The sequence below is a fragment of the Strix uralensis genome, chromosome 3, assembly GCF_047716275.1.
Source record: "Strix uralensis isolate ZFMK-TIS-50842 chromosome 3, bStrUra1, whole genome shotgun sequence".
Taxonomy (NCBI): domain Eukaryota; kingdom Metazoa; phylum Chordata; class Aves; order Strigiformes; family Strigidae; genus Strix; species Strix uralensis.
Window position 1 is genome coordinate 93,174,572 of NC_133974.1, and position 23,864 is coordinate 93,198,435.

General features: G+C 40.1%; 1 protein-coding gene across 8 annotated transcripts in view; it reads left to right on the forward strand.

The window, feature by feature from the left end:
• Nucleotides 1-23,495, forward strand: part of LTBP1 (latent transforming growth factor beta binding protein 1) — a 213,123-nt gene extending 189,628 nt beyond the window's left edge. For 7 of the 8 annotated variants that reach the window (XM_074863371.1, XM_074863363.1, XM_074863364.1 and 4 more), the window contains 6 exons: nt 2,518-2,646; nt 3,960-4,100; nt 6,437-6,607; nt 16,985-17,107; nt 21,140-21,289; nt 22,461-23,495. In XM_074863371.1, coding sequence (XP_074719472.1) covers nt 2,518-2,646; nt 3,960-4,100; nt 6,437-6,607; nt 16,985-17,107; nt 21,140-21,289; nt 22,461-22,630 — 884 coding nt within the window. In that variant the 3' untranslated portion in view covers nt 22,631-23,495. The remainder of the gene's footprint in view (nt 1-2,517; nt 2,647-3,959; nt 4,101-6,436; nt 6,608-16,984; nt 17,108-21,139; nt 21,290-22,460) is intronic. The other variant, XM_074863365.1, reaches the window with a different exon arrangement.
• The last annotated feature ends 369 nt before the right edge of the window (nt 23,496-23,864 follow it).

Sequence of the window (23,864 nt, forward strand, 5' to 3'; positions counted from 1 at the left end):
TGAGTAGGACACTGTGAGGTCAGTTTTCCTATCAAGTTAGTGAGTAGATCATGGTTGAGTTCAGTTCTCTGTCCTACTAATATTTTTTGGTGTTATCCTTAGCAGGTGTTTCTTTGCACCAGTAAAGTGCATGGGACATGGAAAAGATACTAAAGGTTAAAAGGCACTAATACCCAGATTCATTTAAACTGATTTCATTTAAACTAATTGAAACAGGGTAACTCATGTAAGGCCTCCATTCTCTGGAGGCGTGTGGTGGTTTAGGCCCTGCCGGGGTTCGAGACCACACGGCCGCTGCCCTCCCCCACAAAGGTAGTGAAATACAAAGCCCTGAGGCTGAGATAAGGAGAGGTTTAATACAACAGTGCAACAGCAACAAAACAAACAACAACAACAATAACAATAACAGTAATAACAATGAACAGAGCAAGATATCTACCAATACAGCAGTGAGAACAGAGAGATCGCATAACACACGCATTCACCGATTCTCCCGCGCTCCGGCACACGGAGGTGACGTCAGCATGGTATTGAATAACCCGGCTAGAGCTTCCCCCCCACTGCTGAGGAAACTTAACCCTATCTTAGCTAAACCAGGATAAGGTGTTGCTTTGTCCACCAACTTGGAGTAAAGAACAAAGTGCCAGGGGATGAATCCAGACCTGAGACTGATGGTAGCAGGGACCAGTGTTGGACAGACTGGCAATTTACATCTAGACGAGACAGAGTTCATCTAGTACATCTAGACTGTCACAGAGTTCATCTTATGGGACCTAATACTTTCTAAGAGTATTTTTGCTCTGGGATTGTTTAAGCATGTTATCTTTGCAGATCTAAGATTTCTGTATATCTTGGCGATGTAGATTTGGGACATGCTGTGTGTACAGTGTGTCCAAATGCGTCTCCGAGAAAATCTGCATTGTTTTTGTTGTGCTACCTCCAGGTTGATAGTATCTCTAGCTGCCATAAATACTGAAGTGTGGAAGTAGTTCATCTGGAAACATCTTCCACAAATCCTTGCATTAATAAGACTTTTTCTGTCTTCAGCAAGTTTATTTTGTAATAACCTTAGGAATGGCACAAAGGACAAACAATAAATGGCTAAGTACTTTTAGTAATGTGATCTTTCTCTGTTACATGAACTTTTATGTTCCTGTTGCTTTTGTGCACAAGCTTCTGCTTGTAGAAGCAACTCCTGTTTTCTTAATTGGAATTATCTGTCAGAAACAAATATACTCAGTCCTCCTTGACTCTACTCCCAGGCTTTCACATTTTGCCTCAGACACAAATCCATGTTCCACAGGAAAAAGACAGACATGTACATGACATTCTATATTAATCTTTGCATTGTTCTTGCTGCTAAACAGTCAAACTTTAAAATATTTAATGTTTGAAGCAACTTAGTGGCTGGAAAAGTGTCTGTAAAAATAAATAGCTTTACAGCGCTTTCAGCTCTTCTGGAAACAGCATATGAATAATTCACCTTTAAAACTGCTGTACAGCTGGAAATGACAGCTTTGGGCTAAAATCTGTGTTGCCCTAGAGTAAATGGGGGGAGTAGATCTATAGAAAACAGTGGATTAAGACAATTGGTATTGAGAGGAGAATCACCTACTTTACATTGTGCTTTTTATTGACATTTTTAATACCAGCCTAGCTTTAACAGACTATTCTAGGTAGGTGTAGAAAATTAAAAGTAGGTTGGAAAAAAAGAAGTGAATGGAATTCCAACTGTAACAAATACATAAATAAAAGACTGGGAAAAAATGTGTACAACTGTGAAAAGCTATATATGAGCTGGCATATATTTTCCATGAAACCTCCCTGAAAACATTTAGCCTCATTTGAAAGTGTGGTAGATTCTCTTTGTCAGCTGTCACTAGGTCTATAGTAGTTGCAGCCTTATATTTAGCAACAAACACAATTGTTCCTGTGTGGTGGGAAGTCTCCACAGAAGTTGTGCACACAGCTTTGAAAAACGAAGTCACAAGCAATGCGGATATGAAGATTCCCTACCATGCACAGCAGAGTCATTGAAGTGTATGGAGAGAGGAGAGCAGTCACAAAGTCCATCCATAAGCATAACTGCTTAGTTTTGTAATTAGATGGTGTAATTAAATTAGATCCATGGTGGGAGTCCCTTGGGTTGAGCAAATTATACTGGAAAATACAGGCCTTATTCTTGATCTGTTTTGCTTGGAGCTAAGAGCAATGTGATATCAAAGGGAAGAAAGGGGAGCTGCAGATTCTTCCAGTCTCTGTGCCACAGGACTTATTCTGACAAGGGAAAGGGAAAGTCATAGTCCACCAGTTTTCCCTTTCCCATTCTGGCTACGAGCACACCATGGCCTCTTCCACATCATTTTTTTTTTTCCTGCGGATATCTGTGTTCCTGGGGCCCTCTGTCTAAAGTGATGTTTGCTTGCACAGAGAAGTGTATAGGCTTTATTCCATCTTGCTCCTCTGCGTGGCCTCATAATAATTATGGTAACACAGCCTTTAATGTTTTCTCCCCAGATGCTGATGAATGCCAACTCTTTGGACAAGAAATCTGTAAAAATGGCTTCTGTTTGAATACGCAGCCAGGTTATGAATGCTACTGCAAACAAGGCACATACTATGACCCTGTTAAGCTCCAGTGCTTTGGTAAGTTTATTTAAAGTGGTCTTGTCACTATAATGGTATGCAGATGGGCAAAAACAAGCAGACTCGTACGGCAGGATTCCCATCAGAACTACGGCATTCCCAGCAAAGGGAGGAACACTGGGCCTCCGAACTCCTGTAGCAGCTTTTTAAGAGGCATTGGGTCATTTCCCTTCCCTTCTGCTTGGCTGGGCAGCAATTCTGGCTGACATGGCGATGGCACGTAGAGCCGGGTTTGCTTTATTTGCTTCCTTTTTCAGCAAATTGCTCCCAGGAGTTTGCATCTCCAAAACAGCCCCTTGTGCTCCTTTGAGTGCATAGCCTAGAGCTGGTACCAGCCTTTTTGCAGGCAGCACAAAGTGATCAGAGGTGGCTCCCTCCTTACATGCACACTGCTGCTTCACTCCGCCAAGGTACAATTTAGCCTTCTGTTCTTTGTGTATGGGGTGAGCAGTGAAAGCCTGTATGTTGAAGTTCACCTTTCATTTGGTAAGCGTGCTGGTTTTACTATAGTAAATCAAATTACGCATATTTTATTTTTCCAAGAACAGATATTTTCGACAAGGAGTTAATATGGAATGTGAAATTACAGTTCAGGTCATTGATAAGCCCATTTTATTCTGTACCACCTTGTACTCCTTTGGTTCTGGTATCCAACTGAAAATTACTCATAACCATAACCCTGGCTTTTGCTTTGTAAGCAGAAAACCATATATGATGTGCAGAATAGCATAATGAAAGGAAGTAATTTTTGCAACAGTAATAAGAGAGTCTTTCACCTCGGGATTCTATGATTGTTCTTTACAAAGGGTGGGGTTTTTTCTGATTTAATGTAATTTATTTGAAGTAAAATGTCCTGCTCTTCCCTTTGAGCTAAATTTCTGCTTCTCCTCTCCAAGACAAACTAAGGATAGAACTACTGTAAGGCGATCCCTTCTCCTGACAAGCTCATGAAGAATTTCAGAGAGTATGCCCACCTCTAATGCCTGCTGGTTCTGTCCTAAAGGGATAGGAATGTGGGAAGCAGTTGCAACTGTGCTGGATGCAGGGTGTGCCTGGCACCCCAACCCCCCCAGCCAGCCTCCTCATCCAGATGCTCCCTAGTACTTGAGGATTAGAGGTCAGCATCCTGCTGATCTGTCTGTCCTTCTCCATGGGCACAGGCAGGATTTTGCTGCCAGCAATTGGTATTTGTGGTAATTAACAGAAGGCATGCAGGGAAATCTGCTCCTAATGTAGGAAAATATAAACATGGATTAACACAATGCGACTACTTTGTGCTGGCTCTCCTTGATACATTTCCTTCCATTTTAAAGACACGGATGAATGTCAGGACCCAAACAGCTGTATTGATGGCCAGTGCATTAACACAGAAGGATCGTACAACTGTTTCTGTACACACCCAATGGTTCTGGACGCAACAGAAAAGCGATGCATCAGACCAGCAGATTCGAGTGGTATGATCCATTATACATATTACTGAAGTGAGTACACCTCTGTGAGGTGGTGCTGACATGGCTAGAGCCCAGTAAGCTTAGACTGGGTCACACTTGGATGAGCCTGCTCTTTTGGAGGATTTTGGAAGGCAATGCTTGGACCATCATCTGTTGATCCAGAAGGCATCGTGATGTAGGACTCCACAGGGCTCCACTTTGCCAATGCAGACAGGAGATGGCTGAAAGTATTCATGAGATTAGGCTTGGGCTGGGGAGTCCTCAGCCCCCCGATTCACCAGCTCTTCATCTGCCTCGTCCAACCTTGTAGGTAATGAGGCACAGCCTGCTTGCTGTCTCACTAAGGCTGGGGTTTGGCTGTGGGCTAACTCTGGAGATGCAGCTCAGAGTGAGTGACTGCTTCTAACAAAGCAAGGAATAAAACCAGGAATAACAGGATATAGGAGGAAATAGCTGTAACTGTAGCTGTGCTTTCAATTGATTAATATTGAGGGTACATCAAGCCCACGTTTTCAAGCTGTGGGCTGCAGCATCACTCTTAAAGTAAGGTTTTTGCATGTTCTTTTAATTTCAGTAGACACCGATTTCAGAAAAAATGTTAGATATTACGAGATTCTTAGGAACGTCTCAGAAATCCAGAGCATTATGCAGTCTGCACAGCTTTGTCTATGCCACACACATCTTTGACAGAAATGTTACAATGGGTTTGATTAATATTGGCACTGTACAGCCATAAATCCAGACCTCTGGTCCCTGCAACTTGCAATGAATTTTCCTAAGATGCTTCTGTGAAAGGAAATGGGAATACAGACTGAATGCCTGCTTTAGTTACTCCAAATTATAAGACTGACACTTTTGAGGAGTAATGTGGTCATCCTCTTGCCTGAAACTGTGAAAGAACCACAGCATTTCTATTGTTCAATCTTCAGTTAAACAAACCAAGAGCAGGATTGTCTTCTGGGTTCATCTAGGATGTGAAGAGAATGCAAGGGCCCAAAGGGTCTTCCGTCATGCGACACTGGGGCTGACACAGCAATGATCTTCTCACCCAGCACAAAGCGCTCAAGCCTTGTATCACTACTGGCAATGTCCTCCCTAAGGCAGAGGAGGCGGGGGCAGGCTGGTTCCTTTACTGCCAGTAGAATTTGGAGTTGGTTGCAGAGACCCACTGCTGCTCTTCACTGCGTGTTCTGGCAAGTCCTTAGTAGAATAGGTATCTAAATGCTGATCACCTTTGCACTTCCAGAACTCACCATTTTACTCTTGAGCTAGGTTTCAATTCTGTACTCAGCCATGCACCAGTGCATCATGTAAAAATGGAGTAAATAGATATGCAGAGACAAAACAGAACCTTGGTTTGTGACAACACTTATTTTTCACTCCATGTTGGAACAAAATCAAAACCTTGCAGATGTCTTTACAAAACAATTGTGCTGAGCTTTTTACATTCCAAGTGGAAGATTAAGTTTACAGTTCCTCTCCCTCTGATCAGCAGTGATCAGAGATTGCTACGACTAGGAGTTGTTCCTACTGAGATCTTTGTCAGAACTAGTATGCCTCTGAAATATTCCAGCTTTGACAAAAATACATGTTTTTGTTAATATTCATAAGAATGTGACAGTAGTTCACAGCGGTATTCTCTCTCTAACAATAGCTCTAAGTGGATGATTAGGGACCAGAAGAGCAGATAAACAATACTTCTCCTCACCCTCCCCAGCACTCTCCCAGCCTCCAGCTATTTTCAGCTCAGGGGATTTCCTGAGCCTGATGTAGTTTGTCTCTTTAGTTAATGGGACTCTCTTCCAAGTATTTGTCCAGTCTCCCATTGAGCCCATGTAAAATTTTTGTTCAGCTCTGCCCTAGCTGTAAAAGTTCTTTCAGATGCCACTGATGGCAATGTAAGAAAAGCAAAATAGCAATTTTCAAAGATTCATTCCATGGATGGAGTTCCCCAAATATTCCCCTCAGCCCTAACACTGGTTTTTGTCAAGCTCTGTTAACTTCCATGAGAGCAGAGCTGAGTCAGTGTTAAACGTTCAGCAATGACTACTGATTTAGGAAGTTTTATTTCTTGGGTGTCCAACCCAATGTGCTTTTAAATTGGCCTAAGAGTGCCAAATCAGAACCTTACTAAGATTTTTGCAGAGCTGAACACTCAAGGGATGAGCCACCTCAGGCACTTAAAAATGGTCATGACTTCTAAGCTTAAATTCGTATTCAGCAAAATCTGTAAAGCTAGGTTCTCTTTCTAATCTAAGTTTAGAAAATTCTGCATTGTGTCAGTATCTTTTTTAAATAACAGTGCTGCGATGATGATCTAATACTGTCTTCTCCATCAGAACAAACTGAAGAAACTGAGGTCTACCAGGATCTTTGCTGGCAGCATCTAAGTGATGATTTTGTTTGTAGTCGACCTCTGGTTGGAAAGCAGACTACATACACTGAGTGCTGTTGCCTATACGGTGAAGCCTGGGGCATGCAGTGCGCACTGTGTCCTATGAAAGAGTCAGGTAAGGAAACCTACGTGTCAATTCTTAGAATGAAATCTGAAATACTAATCAGTTTAATCTCTTGCATTTATACTTGGGGTAATAACATAAGAAAGAACAAAAAAAAAAAAAACCTTCAAGAACTAATGGAAATTTTTCTCATTAATTAACGGGGAATGTTTACAGTCCAGATTTTGAAAATGTAGCTGCTTTTATTTTTTGGCACTTAGAGGACCCATTTCCTTCAGGGGCAGCTATCAGTGACTGGCCATTTAGAACCTTGGTGGAAACAGGAGAGCATTTTAAGGATAGCAGAGTTCCTTAACACGACTGACAAATTAAAGATCATATATGAAAATAGAGATGCAGTTCATGTGCTCGCACACACACAATACTCAACAGGTTACATAACTGTTTTGGGGTTTTGTGGCTGGTATTATACATTCAGATGCATTATTCAGTGTGATATTCTGCCAGGCTGGCTGCAATATGATGTGTTTGCTTGAAAAGGATCTGGTAAGTTGTGGTTTAGAATCACAAAACCTATCAAAAAATGAGTTGTTATTGTATGGCTATATGCTCAGATGTTATGAAATGTACAGATGAGCAATTTAAGATAGATAAGAGAAATGGAGTACTAATGAGGACTGAAGAATTTCCAGGGAGTATAACAATGTTAAAACTGACAGTCTATTTTTAAAAGCCTGTATTTTGTTTACGTGTTTAGAAATAAGGCATTGTTCCAAGATATTTCAGGTAGAAGCTTCTTGTGGTGACTGCAAAAGCTAAATGGCTATAGAGACACGTGTTGTCACTGACACGCAGACTTATTTCTGGGGACTGGGGACTGCAGAAGAGACTGGTGGAAGCAGCATAGGTATATGTCATGCTGTGCTAGAAATTCGTCAGCCCTGGTATATACAGGCTGGTACCATACTAGCTTCTCCCCCCATATAAACTATTCCAAGGCCTAGTTTGGATGTAGCTTTCTTACTACAAATGTGTCTTTCAGTAATGCTGTTTTCCACACAGGAGTACCATGCTCCACTAGTAAAGCATATTATTCTGATCGTACCTGGATTTTCACTTGGGCCTGTGTTACTCTAACCATAATGTTGTGGGTGAAGCAGTACATGTTTTACTTGTAGCAAGAACTCTGGAGTTAAAACTACATAGAGAAGCTCAGTGAACCATTAATGTGGTTGTTTGTGTCTGCTTGGGTTTGATGTTTTTATAATTTACTTGCAAGGTCCCTGAACCTGTTCTTATATATCTTTACGTGTTTGAGTTTGTTTTGGAAGTGCAGCAACTGGAAAAAGCGCCTGATTTTGATGATGTTGGCTGGAGTAACTGCTGGCTGATGCTTACCCCAGAAAGAGACTGAAGAAGAAAAACAGGGCATGACAGCAGCTTGATTTATAAGAGATGGGAATCTCTGAAATGTCTTTGTCAGAACTAATCTTATAGGAGGGCGCTTCCAGGCACTCAGTTACTACACCTGCTAGAATAACAATTGCAATGGAATGAAATGTAATAGTAAAAAAAATACAAGGCAATAACTAATAGTGAGAATTGTTGCTATGACCTGGAGCTCCTCAGGTGGAAAGATAGAGCAAATGAAAGGAGTTTTTCTTTGTCCTAAGTTCATTACATGGTGACAGTGACCCATCTGTGTCATGAAAGCATGCAATCCTGAGAGAAGGAAGGAAAGCTGTTCTGGTAGAGAGAGTTCAGGTGGGTACAAGACTTGCTTCTGAAGATTTCTAGATAGTTACATTTAAAGCAGAGTAAATCTTAAAAGGAACAGAGAAGGACTACCAAGATGGTCAGGGAATGGAGAACCTGTCTTACAAGAGAAGATGAAAAAAGCCAAACTTAGATGCAGAACAAAGGCTGCAAATTGTAAGATTCTACTGCAGCACAATCACAGAGGATTCCCACAAGCTTTTAAATTAAACAGCAGCACTGATGTGAGGAAAAATTGGAACAAGTTCAGTCTGAACATATTTAGGCTTGAAATTAGATGAATTTTGATCATTAGGACCACAGGATTCCAAAGCAGCAATCCTGTGACAGCAGTGGGGTGCAGATCCCAACTAGCTCTATGAAGAAACTTGAGAAATTAATTAAAAAAATGACATGAAGGTTCCTGATGGATGACATGCTCAACCACACTTGGATGACCCTCAGTCAAAGCTGAAGAGCATTATGTTGGATCATCAAATCTTTCTCCCTCCAGATGTAAGATAATTTTTATGTGACATTTAATATGCACTGAAAAGTATCTGCTTTAAGTGAAACTACGAGGCATTCTTTCATCCCAAGTACTTTAAATCATCCTTATAGATTGGAACATAGATAGTTAAAAAAAATAAAAGCATATTGAATCTTTATTATGTCAGAACAAACATACAAGCTTACATTTCTTACTGGAGGTGGTATATGCTCATGTGTCCTCGCACACATGTGCACGCACACACACACAGAAACCTGGAAGCCTTCCTCTGTTTTCAGGAATGTTTACCAAGAAAAATTGAAAGCTGACTGAACTGAATAAATGATTCATTTGACATGTCTTCAGTTTGTAGCACTTAAAGTGATATCATTGGCTCGAGAGAGTGCTTTCACACCTCTGGGCCAGCAGGTCACAGGTTCAAGTCCTGGCTGGGGAAACTGGAATTTCTCCATTTTTAAATATTTGTTTATTGTGTTGGCCAGATTTACTACTGAAGGTGTCTGCTTATTTCCCAAGGTAGGGGCATTCTGAAGATTTGTAACACATGTTAAAAAAGACCTGGGGATGTGAAAAGCGTTATCACCGGAAGACTTTCACCATGAAATGGATTGGATCATAGAACAGATCATTCACTTATCTGTGGTTTCCTTTTACCTTGTTTATACTCCCCTTATATTTGAGGATCTAGATGCTGTGCTTAGAAAGAAGGAAATACAGGCCTACCACCATAAGTGACCCATCGGCAAGTCCCTTCTAAAACAAATTCATGCTTTAATGGAAATAACCCCTAACTTTTGTGTCCCAACTTGTCTTGAAAGTACTTCCATTTTTCATGACAAGATTTAAATGTCCTGTTTAAGTAGCATCCAGCATAAAACCAGCAGGAAGATAGAGAACTTCTGTAAGAATTGATCCAGATAAATGAAAAAGAAATCCAGCCTTTCATCAGCATGAATTTATGTAGTTGCTAAGATTTCTAAACATTACAAATGGGTGCTTGATCAAACAAACCCCACTGAAAATGACACTAAACATTGAGATCCTGAGACAAAAATAAGTAGCACCTGTTGAGGTATTGCAACTGAACAGAGACATCTTAACAGTAACACTGATAAGTATTTTGATGACATCAAGGAACAAACTCAAAATACTAGTTCAAAGTCCTGATCAAAATAGTGCAAACATGAACTGTAGTGATGTGATTGAGTACGTCTTACTTGTACAAACAATTTTGTGGGGCGGGCCTTGTCATTAAACAAAGGAAGCAAAGACAGATTGTTTTCAATTACATTGGTCCTAACATTATGATCTTATGATATTGTCATATTACAGATAAGGGCTTTCACAGATTGCATCCAATACCAAAATGTTAACTACAGAAATGTATTCCTTCTGGGCTTATTGTGGGGTTAGGCTGTACGTGCCCAAGGAACTTTTAGTAATTATCCTTGAGAAACCTCTGTATTATTTGAGGTTTGTCATTTACAATCTGTGATAATTGACCAATTGAGGAAAATTAGAAAATTGGATACTTTTGTTTTAAATAATAAAAGCAAAATATCCTTTCTTCATTGCACTCACCCCCAAAAAACCTCTTGGATGACCTGCCTTCAGAAGTTCTGCTTCCTTGGTCAATTTATTGGTAGTGCCCTAAGACCCAGCTGTCACCATCCAGAGTTACCATGCTGTAGTAACTGGCAGCAGGACAGGCACTGATGGGTTTAGCAGCTGGGTCAAAGCATCCATGCCAGAAAATAGAGCAACTGGCCAAGACTGGAAAAATCTGGAATCTAAAATAAGGTACATGTTAACCTGAACATGTAGCACCTAAATTACAAACCTGCTGAGCCTCCAGAAGCTCCTGTGAGACCCTCATGGGACTGGAGTGGGTTTTAGACAAGGTGTATTGTTACAGGGTACAGGAAATTTGAAGGGAGGAGGTAGAAAATACTGAGTAAGGTGGTGTGCCAGGATCAGTGTTTCGTTTAGGGAGACTGCCTATTTTTGTATTTGTAAAATGATCTTCTTGGAGTTTGTTATTGCAGTGCAGTACCACCTTTGCTTCAGTAACACCTCAGGATGCTAGGGAGGTGGAATTATGTGCCCCTGAACTACAAATATGCTGGTCTGTTAAGGAGGGTGCTTTCTCCTTCTGTAGCTGGCTGCCTGGAGAAGTTTTAATACAGAAAAAGGGGGTAAGGTGGGACTGGGACTCTACAGTTTTAACAGATGTTTTAATAACTATTTATTGAGGGTGGGGGTACATTTCTACATCTGTAACTAAGAACTTTGTGGTCTGACTACTAAGATAATGTCACGAACACATTCTTAGGGGAGTGTAAAGGACACCAGCATTCAGTTTCTCAGCCTGCTTATTTGTGTAACCTTATACATACCTTTTATTCTTTTACTGTAAATTTTAAATTCTAGTACTTTGTGGGTTTTTATAGAACCACTTTATGTTTAGAAGATCTGCAAAAAGGACAATGGTAGAACTCCAGTCAGTAGATGCTACAGATGTTTTGTGGAACTACGAGTCACATAAAGAACTGCTGAAGTCTTATGCTGTACTTGAAGTTTCTCTTTATCTCCACCTTAGCATTTGCAAAGCCCAGACTAGAACACCTGAGGGTGATGTGTAACATGAATCATCTGGGGTGTTGTATAATGTAGGATTTCTCTTGGCCAATTTCACATATTTTTTTTTTATACAGAAACCCACATCTGTGCCGATCCTACCAGTTTCCCCTTCCAGCAGGAAGGAGAAATAGGCACGCTGAGTGTTAGATTCCTCTGACCTGTTCTAGACATGTCCTTTAGGATGAGATGGTGTCCTAGAAGTGGTTATGCCTTTCCATGGACTAGAAAGGGACACTGGGTGACTAATTCAGGTGCAGACCCTTGGAGATGCCTACATGTAGTTGTTGAATTCTACCCCTTCTGGCAGAACAGATTGTCTGGATTGCATTTTTGTTGCAAGGAACTCTGTGTTTCCTTTGTAAACATTATGAGTTAGTTCTGGGTTGAGCTTCCATATTATGAGAACATGGTGTTCCCTTCAAGTTCTGGCTAATGTCACTCATGACAATCTGGAAGTACAGGGAAAACCGATGTGTGTAAAGGATGAGTTTCCATCTGTCTACTTTTGAGATGGTAAAGATCAGCAGGGAGGCACTATATTCATTTCTGGAAACCACTGGTTGTCTTTCCATTTAGGATGGCATTGTGCCTCCCTCCTTTCTGGTAAGGACTCTGGACAAATGGATTATCATTGGGGCTCAAAATATTACAGTGATTGGGCCTTTAATATTCAAAGTGTTATGCTTAATTTTGCAGATTTTTGGCTGCTTTCATTTCTGTAGATGGAAGATTTTTGGTGCTTTTTCTGAGGTGTAGGAGAGAGATGCAGAGTAGACTTAGAAGGGTTTTCCTTAGGGAACTTCACAGTCCAAGCACACATGGGAGTCAGCAAGGAGTTAGCCATTTGCAAATTTGTAGCAGAAACAACCTGACTCGTACTATAACTTTTAACAATCCACCTTGAGCAGTAGGAGAGAGAAGATTGTTTTAGGAAATTTGAGCAGCATTGGTTGTGGAATTCGTTGTGATTACCAAGAGGTTTTGAAATAATCAGGTTGCTAATTAATTTTAACAAGAGCTTTACATCCACTGTGAGCTTTTCCTCAGCAATTTCATTTAGAGTATCTCCATGTGAGGTTACAAATATCCTTAACTCATGAAAAAAATCCTTTAAGACTAGTATCTTTCCCTTTTCCTTTAGCATCAGGAGTTGTAAAATGTATGTGAATGCTGTCCACCACAAACCTCAGCATCTGTTCATGGAAGAAAGTGAAATTATCTAAATTGTCAAACAGCACAGTCTAAGTGTAGAGCAGAAATATCTTCAGCTTTGGTTCACAGATGATGCAGTCTCCTAAGAGAGCATAAACTTAACCAATTCAGACTGATGTCCAGAACCTCTGGTTGGGAAGGGACATATATTACATGTAATAAATGCTTTCATTGCTTTGTCCTTCTCTCCAGTGATTCCTTCCATGGTGAAAGTATTGCATTCTTACATAATTTGAAAGGAACTGCACTGATGTTGATAGCTTTGGCTCCTTTTGTGTGTGTGATGGTGACAATTCTGAAGAGCTGGAAGAGGAATAAAGCCTGTTTTATGGGCAGGAGCTAGGATTTGCTGTAGTGCAGTTGCTTCATGGTTATGTCAGGAATAATTTTTCTGACTAAAGAATTCAGGATTTTTAGGCCTTCAGGTACAAATAAGGCCCACACAGGCTTGTGCAGTTACAACAACTGTATATGCAAATTAGATGCACATTTGCACAGCTGCACTTACGCTAACAAGCACCTAAAAGCCAGTCAGTGCATCCAATTCCTGTTGCGTTGTCTCTGTCAGCCTAGCTTTCATCACCAATTACAGCTAACATCTGTGCCAGTACGCATGTGCATCTAGCTGTAATCCCCTAACACGCTCATTTTATATGCACACATCTGACTTAAAAAATGTCCTTTACATTTTTGGAAGCATACATCAGCTTCCTTTTATAATAGCTATCCTGAGTTATACAACAAGCTGTCTCAATGCTTCATTTGCAAGTTATGAGGAAAACTTAGAAACACATGGAGCAACATAGACTAAATTATATTAAAAACACAAGTCTTTTTTTCCTCTTGAACTGCAGTTGTATTTTCCCTGATCACAGCCAGAAGATGAGCGAGGAGAGAAAATAAATCCATATAGAAAAAGGTTTTATCATTGATTGTGAATTACAGTAAATTAATTAGGGTTTTTTTACTTTACATGAAAGTTTATTTTGAAAGGGACAACTTTATTTCTGTGACAACTAAAATATTTTTGTCATTCAGGGGTAGTTACACATTTTCCCTTGCTCTCTGATGCCTTTCTGATCTCAGTCTCCTCCTGTCATCTCCCTGGGGCAGTATCATGCTGTTTTCTCATTTGTATACCTGCTGCAACTTCCTGTGTGCCAGTCATGCTTTTACCCACAAATCTTACTGCACTCTATTCATTTAGTTCCCCTCCCTGGAAAACAGTGACCAGCATACAGCACAGTGACCCAAAATACACTATTTTTAAATTTGAATTGTAGGACCATAGCATAGCAAGGGGAAAAGTTTAAAACAACAGAAACCGTACATACACATCTGTCTTGCTGTAACTTGTTCTATCTTCCAGAGGGGGGATTCTGATGGGTTCATTCCTCTCAGGCATCCGAGTCTCTGGTTTACCTTATTTCAAAATGCCAGTTCTTGTGATCTTTCCAGAATGTGGCCCCGCAAATACCTTTCAGTCTTTGTACTCTCCTCTCTGCCCAGCCTTTTCTTCCCTAGGAAAAAAAAAAAAAAAAAAAAAAAAAACCAAAAAAAAACAAGCCAGACAGACAAGCTCAGCAAGGCAGCATAGATAACTTGCCATTGTTATTGATCCTTAATTTCTACTGTTGGTTTCTTAGGTGGGTTGCTGTTGCTCTCCTTGGGTTTATCTCCTGAGCACCTAGTAACTGAATCAACACATTACAAAAGACTAGAGACAAGAAATAAAGTCTACTGTACTTGGACAACTAAATAGAACATACAGTATTAAGAGAGTATTCTAGGTAATTCCAAGTTATCACAGTGTGTATCAAAATGATATATATAAGGAGGATATGTGTATACATTCTAAAGTGACTTAAGACTATTTACATTCTGTCAGCTTTTGTATTAAAGCTCTATATACAAATAATGTATAAATCGTTAAAATATTAGAGTGTAAATGGTTAATTAAGCATAAGAGACTTCAAGAGGTTAATAGATTATTACGGTTGTCTGTGTAGCCTTATAGAAGACCTTGATATAGTTACAACTCCTTGTAACAAATACCAAGTTTACAGTATGCCCTGAAACAGCTCTTCATCATTTTGTAGCCACTAATTTACTTATAATGAGACCTAAAAATGCAGACATTCAGAACTTGACTGGTGAGGGACCAGTGTGGCAGGAAACAAGTTTCTAGTGTCATTTCTTTATTTTTCTTTAGATAATAAACAACTTTGCATTGGCAAACGTGCAATATAAAATAGTCTTGCATAATCTTCAAACTACCCAACTCTCATGTACATGAGAGCTCCAGCTCTATGGATTTTCAAATGTTTCTACTACCGGTATCACCAAGTGCAAAATTAACACTGCGTAATCTGAGAAGCCAACGTCCAGATTCTGTCCGATCCTTTCCATATCCCATCTGCGTGGAAGTAGTAGTGATCCCTCAGACCCGCTTGCCTTGTCCCCTTGCTGTTCATTGACTGTTTTTGTGTGGTGGATTCTTCCTCACAGATTTCCTTTGCCAAGAACATTCGAGTGCATCTGTGAGAAAGTGCTTTTACACTCCTGCACAGCTTTTCTCTGTGTACAGATCGAAGCCCTTGGGCATAATGAGTAGCTCAACACAAAACAATGGAGTCGGCCTGAGATGATAACCTGACCATTGCCATACCTGGATGTTATCTGGGGTTAGATGTGGGGAAGGAAGAATGGGGTGTTTCTGTTCCTACAACAGCTCTTAAATCTATGCTCATCATCACAGTATCTCAGTGGGAAGCTGTGCATTAAAGGATGTAATTAACACTTGCTATATGCCATTTATTTTCTCATGCTGGCTTTGTTTCATGTGCTATGGGACGCCTCTCTCAGGCAGTGTACTTTTTCATCTGGGAGAGGAGAGGGTTGTTTGAATATGCACATCAGAGGAAATCACCTTGCACTTGAAGCAGAAGGTGGTGAGATTTCCAGTGATCTCTAAGTTCTCTGGGGAGTGCATTCTGCAGACTCAGACGGGCACCCATGACAGTTCTGGATGTGCACAGACAAGCTTTGCCTGTACTGGACAGTCTTATGCTCTCAAAGAGCCAAGTTGTTGACCACAGAATTCAAACTGACTTTTTGAACACTTTTTTCTTTTTTTTTTTCAGTACAAAATAAAACTGTTCCAGGTGGATAGTACCTGTGAAAATAAAATTACAATGCTGGGCAGCAAGTTGGGCTGTGCTCTGCACTGTCTAGAGGCAGTCTGGATTTATCCAACTATTTGCTGTCTGAGACAGTTCTACACAGCATGAGGTTTCTGGCTCTGTAACCATCTGCAATTCTTGGATTTTGTATCTGCTTAGGGCTTTTTTTCCTCTCTCTCTTTTGGTGGTTTTCTTTCCTGTCCTTACTCTGCCTGATTCTCAGAACATCGGGCAGTCTTCACAGAAACAGATGCTAAATAGCCTGTAGCAACAGTAAAGGAGCACCTGGATTGCTGTATTTTAACAACATTTCTATTTTCAAATAAATTGTCTTGTATATATTTTAGTAAATGGTAAGGAAAACAGAGGTGCCACAATAAATAAAAAATCAAACTCTGTATCAGCATTTCAGACATGGACTCTGACACCTAAACTGAAGAGTTGCTTTGGTCTGCTTCAACTTGTATAGTCTAGCTATTGGAGAGAGGGAGAAAATCACTGTAACTCCTGTGCATTTCCCCTTGCCCTTCGAGGTTCACAGCCAAGGAGACTTTGAACAGCACTCATACTTAAGCTTGTGGTTTGAAGATCCAGTTTGCAGATGAGTGTGGGCTATTTTAGAAGGATTTTTCATTCTGTGATTTCTGCAGTTTGTCTGAACATGCCAGAAATATGGCCCCACCTGCTCCTTTTGCTTCCTTTGGGGTGGCTTTTGCTAGCAGCTGCAATGGTCTGGGATAGCCTTGTTCCACCAGGATGAGGAGTGTAACCATGGATATATCGCCCCGAAGAGGGGTGCATTGGCAGTGGGATACACAGCATCCCTCTGCTCTTGCTTCCCGTGCAGGCCAGAAGAACCTGACCCATAACTTTCTGTACAGTTATTGACTCAAATCTATCCCTGGTGTTATCCTTGTTATGACTTAATAGTCTGTATTTGGCTCATTAACGTTTTAATGACATTTTTCTTGAAGAGGGGATGCTTTGTGGAAATTGCAGATTTATGGTGTTTCTAGGAAGATAAGTTTATTTCCAGCTAATATGAACCACAGCTCACTGGGACTAATGTAATGCAGCTTGTGTTACAAGTGTGATTAGTTTTATATCCTATTTTCTTTCCCCCCTCAGAGGATTATGCCCAGCTGTGCAACATTCCTGTTCCAGGATCTCGACGGCCATATGGACAAGATGCTTTGGTTGACTTTGAGGAGCACTACACTCCAGAAACTAATCCATACTTTGTTGAAGACCGTAAGCAAGTTTCTCTGTTATGTAAAATACTTGAAATGAGGGTTGTAACTTGGATTATTTCCCTGTAGCTGGCTTCATTCTTCTGTTTGCTTCTGAGTAATGTGGCCTATTTATGTTTTAGTTATTCCTATGACACTAGCTTTCAGTCAGGTGTTCTGGTTCAAGAGCCAGTGTTGTATAAGAGTCCAGTTGGGCTCAGAGCACAATATTAATTTTTAATATAGTGAAATAGTTTGTGCCAAGTGTACTAAATTTGTATTTACCAACAGATTTATAGCTAAAGGTCAAAAGGATTGCCAGTTTTCCTTCTCACAAATTAATTTTCCTTTGGAGCATGCGACAGATTTCTTCGGAGTGCATTTAGTTTGAAAGAAAAAAAAAAACCCTTCACGCCAGCTTTCCATGATTTTCCAGCAGAATTTATATGGGGGAAATGGAGAGCATGCAAGTTGTTCTCACTCAGCAGAGAAAATGTACAGCACAGTATGATCAGAGAATATGCATATAACCTTCAGGCTAGATGGAATGGCCTGCCAAGCAGAGTGTGAGGGACTGTATACAGCATCTCAGTTGTACTTGAGGAAGATCAGGGTTCTTTACAGGTCTGGCCCAGCTCACTGTTAAGAATTGTGGAAGAGGAATGCTTAAAGATCTCTGCATCTTCCTCAAAATCAGCCACCTTGTACAGACCCAGTATATTTTTTCACAGTTTCAGAGAAGAAAAGTGGAGGTATCAGAAGGAACTGGTAACTTCTCGTGCTTTATACATATGGCCTACAAGTTGCCACTATGTTCTTCCCCAATGTTGTTCTCCTGTACAAGGTGGCCAGCAGGGACAGGGAAGTGATCTTACCCCTGTACTCGGCACTGGTGAGGCCGCACCTCGATGACAGTGTTCAGTTTTGGGCCCCTCACTACAAAAAGGACATTGAATTACTCGAGCGAGTCCAGAGAAGGGCAACGAAGCTGGTGAAGGGTCTGGAGCACATGTCGTACGAGGAGCGGCTGAGGGATCTGGGGTTGTTTAGTCTGGAGAAGAGGAGGCTGAGGGGAGACCTCATCACCCTCTACAACTACCTGAAAGGAGGTTGCAGAGAGCTGGGGATGAGCCTCTTTAACCAAGTAATGAGTGATAAGACAAGAGGTAATGACCTCAAGTTGCACCAGGGAAGGTTTAGACTGGATATTAGGAAGCATTTCTTTACAGAACGGGTTGTTAGGTGTTGGAATGGGCTGCCCAGGGTGGCAGTGGAGTCCCCATCCCTGGAGGTGTTTAAGAGTCAGGTTGACATAGCGCTGAGGGATATGGTGTAGTTGGAAACTGCCAATGCTAGGTTAACGGTTGGACTAGATGATCTTCAAGGTCCTTTCCATCCTAGATGATTCTGTGATTCTGTGATTTTTTAAGTAACAGTAATAGGTCAAAACAGGGCAGGAGAGTTACAGCACACTGTTAGAAGGGCGATAGGCATTTCTTGCACACATTGCACTTCATACATTTATACAGAACTACACAAATCGGATCAATGAGTTCATTTCTATTTAGCATCTAAATGACCTTCTAGCCGTAGACAGAATTGTAAAATGTCTTATTTCTTTATATCCAGATGATTGATTCTAATTAAACAGTACTGAGTGTTAATGTTTGATTGAAATGTCACACAAATGAAAACTACCAAACAATGACAAGGCCAGAAAGATGACTAGGTAACCAATGTGACAGATAAAATACTGAGTGAGAAAGAATCACTTTGCAAGTTATAAGCAGTGGTGAATAAATACAATAAAATTGTGGAAAGTTTTGAATCCACAGCTGAGTCCACTGTCTTAGGGACAGAGGCATAAGAGCTCCTGTCTGTTGCTCCCATCCTATCACTGAATTAGATACAGCGGCAAGCAAATGCATAAGAAATGCCAAAACACACAGCTGTATGACAGAATTGCCACATGTTTAGGGCATCAGAGACTTCAAGGTCACAATCCTGCTGTGGTCTGTATGAAGAATATGACAATACCTCCCATCCCATGGCAGGGCCATGTACTTCAGTATAATATTTGTCATCTGTGTGCAATCAGCTTCTGCAGACCAAATGCACCCATCAGAATTACAACCCAGGTCCTATCCAGCTGTTTTGAAGTAGAATATTTTGTGAAGCAGAACTTGCTGTGAGGGATAAATATTTTGGTTTTAGCTAGTTAAAATTACAACATACTGTATTTAGGGGGGGGTGGAATATGTATATATACACATATATACTATATGTCAAATAAATTATGCCTTTTCTTTAAAAAACATCTCGAGGGGGGGCACCTTTTTCTTGGCAGTGTTTGTTTTCTAAATTAGCAAAGGTCTTCACTTTAACACACCCTCTTGAGCCCTCTGCAAGCTCTGTTAGAGGACTTGAGAAGGTAATGAAACTTGGTCAAGTTTTTTACTACATTGTTACTATACATCATGACAGTCTTCCTAATATCCTCAGTACTATTGCACTGAGATGTGATTTACTTTGTGGAAAAGATTGTAACATCTCCCACTTAATGTACACTTGTATGCATCCTATGTATTATATATGTTCTTGAGATGTGGCATATGTCAGCAAGTACATATGTCACATTATGTGTTCAGTGTCTCCAGAATTTATTCAGTGTATGACTGACCAGCATAATCCTTGCTAAGAATCCCACCATGCTAGAGAAAATCTGGGATAGAAACAATGTATGTAGTCAAAGAAAGGGGGAGTGGAAATGACAGTACAGAAGTTAAGTGAAGGATGACACAGAAAGTGCAGAGTAGGAAAGGCAAAGCAGGACAAGAGAAAAGAGGGCCTCAAGAACCAAGACAGGATGCAGTAAATTTAAAAAGACAGAAGAACAAGAACAAGAAAAGGGAGAAATTTATATTCCTAGGTAGCTTTTCAGATCTACGTATCACAACTGTTGCAACAATATAAATCAGTTCTATGTTACGGAGCAGAGGGGTAGATGTATCCTTCTCTAGTCCGCTCCAGCTCCACTTTCCCCTCCATTTCTATACTATAGAGTCATTATGCTGGTAAACCTACAATTCTCAAATGTTCTCAACTTTTTCCTCAAAAGTCTTTTTGATGTGATGGGCTGCCATCTGCAGTCCTGTTACATCACTGCTCCACAAATAAAAAGCTAGTGAAAAGACTTGTGCAGGACTAACAGGAGCAATTCAGTCCTAGAGAGAATCTCTGAACATGTAAATACGTCAAATAATTTTTTAAGTATAAATCCTTCCTTATACATAAAAGCATAACTCTCAAAAAAGCCCTAAGACAGGGAGCACAAAAGGCATTGTACAAACCACTGAATACAAGACAACTCTTTAGCTATGACTACTCACCATCTAGAATTATGACAAGGAGCAATTGGTAGATTATGGGTATTTGTACTGGCACCAGTCGCTGAAGTACCAGCCAAAAGGTTATTAACCAAAACGACAACAGGAAAGAAGTCTCTCATTTCTTCTTACTTTCCTTAAGGCAGTTGAGATTGATTGATTTTTTTTTTTTTTGTTTTAGTATGTTTTCTTCTAGATAAATTAGAATTCATCTCTTCCCCACACACCCCCCTTATTTTTCTAGAATACTGTTTTAAGGAACTTTTACCCCAAACTGCACTACTACATCTTACCTTTGTTCCCATAAAGGTTGATACACATAACAATTCAAATAAAAAGTGCTATTCAGAAAACACTGATTCATCCTTTTAAAAATATACTGTCAAATTATGCAGTTTCCTTTACAAAAAAGCCCCACAGATTTTAAACACAAATTAAAAACTTAAAAGTTCACAAAGTTATTCAGTTTTCATCTTGAAGCATATCACAGCACTTTTCCAGTGCATTTAAAACTCCAGATGGTGCAGATCTGCTAAAGCTGACCTATTTTCTGCAAAGTCAAGTCACATTCCAGCAAACTTCTGAGAGAATTTCAGACTCTCACTATACATTTGGGTATACTGATTCAACGGCTCTCTAACTGACTTTGCAATTCTTTCTCCACCCAGGTTTTCTGAACAGCTTTGAGGAGTTACAAGCAGAGGAATGTGGTATTCTGAATGGCTGTGAAAATGGCCGATGTGTAAGAGTCCAGGAAGGCTACACCTGTGACTGCTTTGACGGTTATCACCTGGACATGGCCAAAATGACTTGTGTTGGTGAGGACAGCCTATTTCTTCATCTTCTTCTGTCACTCTGTCAGTTTCCTTGGTCACTTGACCTAAGGAGGGGTGGAGCAAAGGGGTTAGAGATGATCGCCTGAATTGCACCAAAGATGCCAGCTCTGTTGGATTTACTGCAAAAGCCAGTAAATACTGTTACAGAAATAACTGTTGGTATTCCTCAGTTCATCTTGGTCGTTAACAGCTATGTTCAGTTAAGAGCCTAGAAATGAGCAGACACACATTTGTGTAATGAAGCTTAAACTTATATCAATAATTTAACACTAATATACAGAACAAATGTTTTTCAAAGGCTTTAGTGAGCTAAGCAGATGAACTGGATTCTGAGTAGAAGAGTAATTTTAGGAGCAGATTTTTAGAGTGGTTGAATCGCCTAAATATGGAGATAACCACTTGGTGGGGTTTGGCCCCTCATTCTCTCTGATTTCAACAGTCAACAGACTCAACTATTCCTCTCACTCTCGAACTAGTAAATCTGCACAACCAGGACATCTAATGACTATGTCTTCAATTAAAGCAACACAACATGGGAATGGCAGGTGTCGGTGAGAAGATGAAGCAAAACACCACCCCTCAGTGTAGAAGCCTAGTAGAGACCATGTGTGGGTATTTCAGACCTTGCTTAGCAAGGTTACGCTTTGTAACCCGCAGCTGAGGTCTCCCAGCTGTATCATGAAAAGCTGTCTGCACGCCTTGTAATCTTTAGGAGTTTATGGCAAGCTGACCTCCTTAGCAAGAAAAGATGTAGCTCCTGTGTCTTTCAGGCCAACGCTGCACAATATTGAGTGCAAATACTGATATTCTACTAAGAACTTGGAGCTTCAAGTTAGGCCACTTTTCAGTCATCAGATAAAAACTTGTAAGTGGTTATTAAATTTTTGGTTTGCAGCTTAGGCTGAATTTGGACTTGGTAATCTAACAGTTTATAGCTATTTAATACGCTACTGATTTCCTATAACAACTTCCACCTCTTCCCAACTCGTCTGTTACAGCTTTTGACCCAGCCTAATTCCACCTGATCTGAACTGAAAATAAAGTTCTCGGTGTATTCATACAGCATGTTCTACTCCTGACAATGCTGGACATAAGTGAGTTTTACCTACACACCAGACTTCAGTACATGACTTTTGGTGTTTCCTTTTTGCAGATGTGAATGAGTGCAACGAGCTGAACAACAGGATGTCTCTCTGCAAGAATGCCAAATGCATTAACACGGAAGGTTCGTACAAGTGTTTGTGTCTCCCAGGGTACGTACCTTCAGACAAGCCAAACTACTGCACACCACTGAACTCAGAACTAGACAGTGAACTGGAGTAGAGGAAAATTTCCATATCCTAAGCCCATATACTCTGCACTGTATAAAGAAAAGGAAGAAAAGTATTTAACTTGAGAAGAGAAGGCACCGGAGTAGCAAACGTAAGGGGAGAAAAGCATTAAAATGTGTCAAAGGTGAGACATGATGGGCTGATCGTATATCAGCTTCACTGAAGTGACAGACCAAACGGACACATTACTCTGTATGAAAGAAACAATCAAGTATATAGTGTGTTCATAAGAAAAAAAATCTTTGAAAATGAGCAAAAACAGTGCTGTTATTTTAAACAGAAGAGCTTTGGTTTTTTGGTTTGTTTTTTGTTTTTTACTATTGCTTGATTAATTTGGCATTTAAATAGTGATGGAAATATTTTATATTACTATGTCATGTTTTGATTGTTCAGTTCCTTGCCTACTGTTTCTTTTCAGACCTTTTTTCTGATCAGTACAAATTCTATGATACAGATATTCTTAGGCCATTTTATAAGAACTGTTACACAGGGTAATGCTCCTCCTTCTCTGGAACATTGGTCAGTGACTCTTTTTTAATTTGCTCGTTGTCTGCCCTGTGGAGCAGGCACCATTTGTTTTCAAATGTTTATATACCTTGGCGAAAAGTCCTTATATTCATTTTGTATTCTGTATGGTTGTTACTGCACTTAAAGTCTTTAGAACCTTTCTTGCCAAGTTCAAAGCTGCTAGTGGACAACATTGGATTCCTTTTGTACATTAAAACAAAAGATTTTAGCTCACGTCTGTATTGTAATGTGTAAATTGAACACAAGAGAGATCTTGTATGATTACCCTAACATATTAAAGCTGTATATTAAAACTCAATAAAATCACCTTTTTTTTTAGAAAAAAGCTATTTACTAATTGTAGGCTTTTTTTTTTTCTTTTATTGGTGTTTATGTTACAAGAATCAACCCCTCAGGTGTTTACAGTACTAGAATTAATTTGCATTACAATAGTCACATGGAGTTGTCTGGCTGGTTTCTCCTTCTCATGCTGTTTTAATAAGACCAGAATCTGAATTAGTTAATGCCTGAAGTTAGGCTTCCAGAGGGAAGATTTCAAACACAGACCTACAGAAACTGTTTGACTTGGAAGCTGACTCCCACGGAATTTTTCTTCTTTCCTGGTTTAGGCATGTTTCCCACTAAATCTGCAAATAAGGCTCTTCAGTATGATGGCCTGGTTTTCAGAAAATACTGAAGAGAAGGGGGAGAATTTCCTT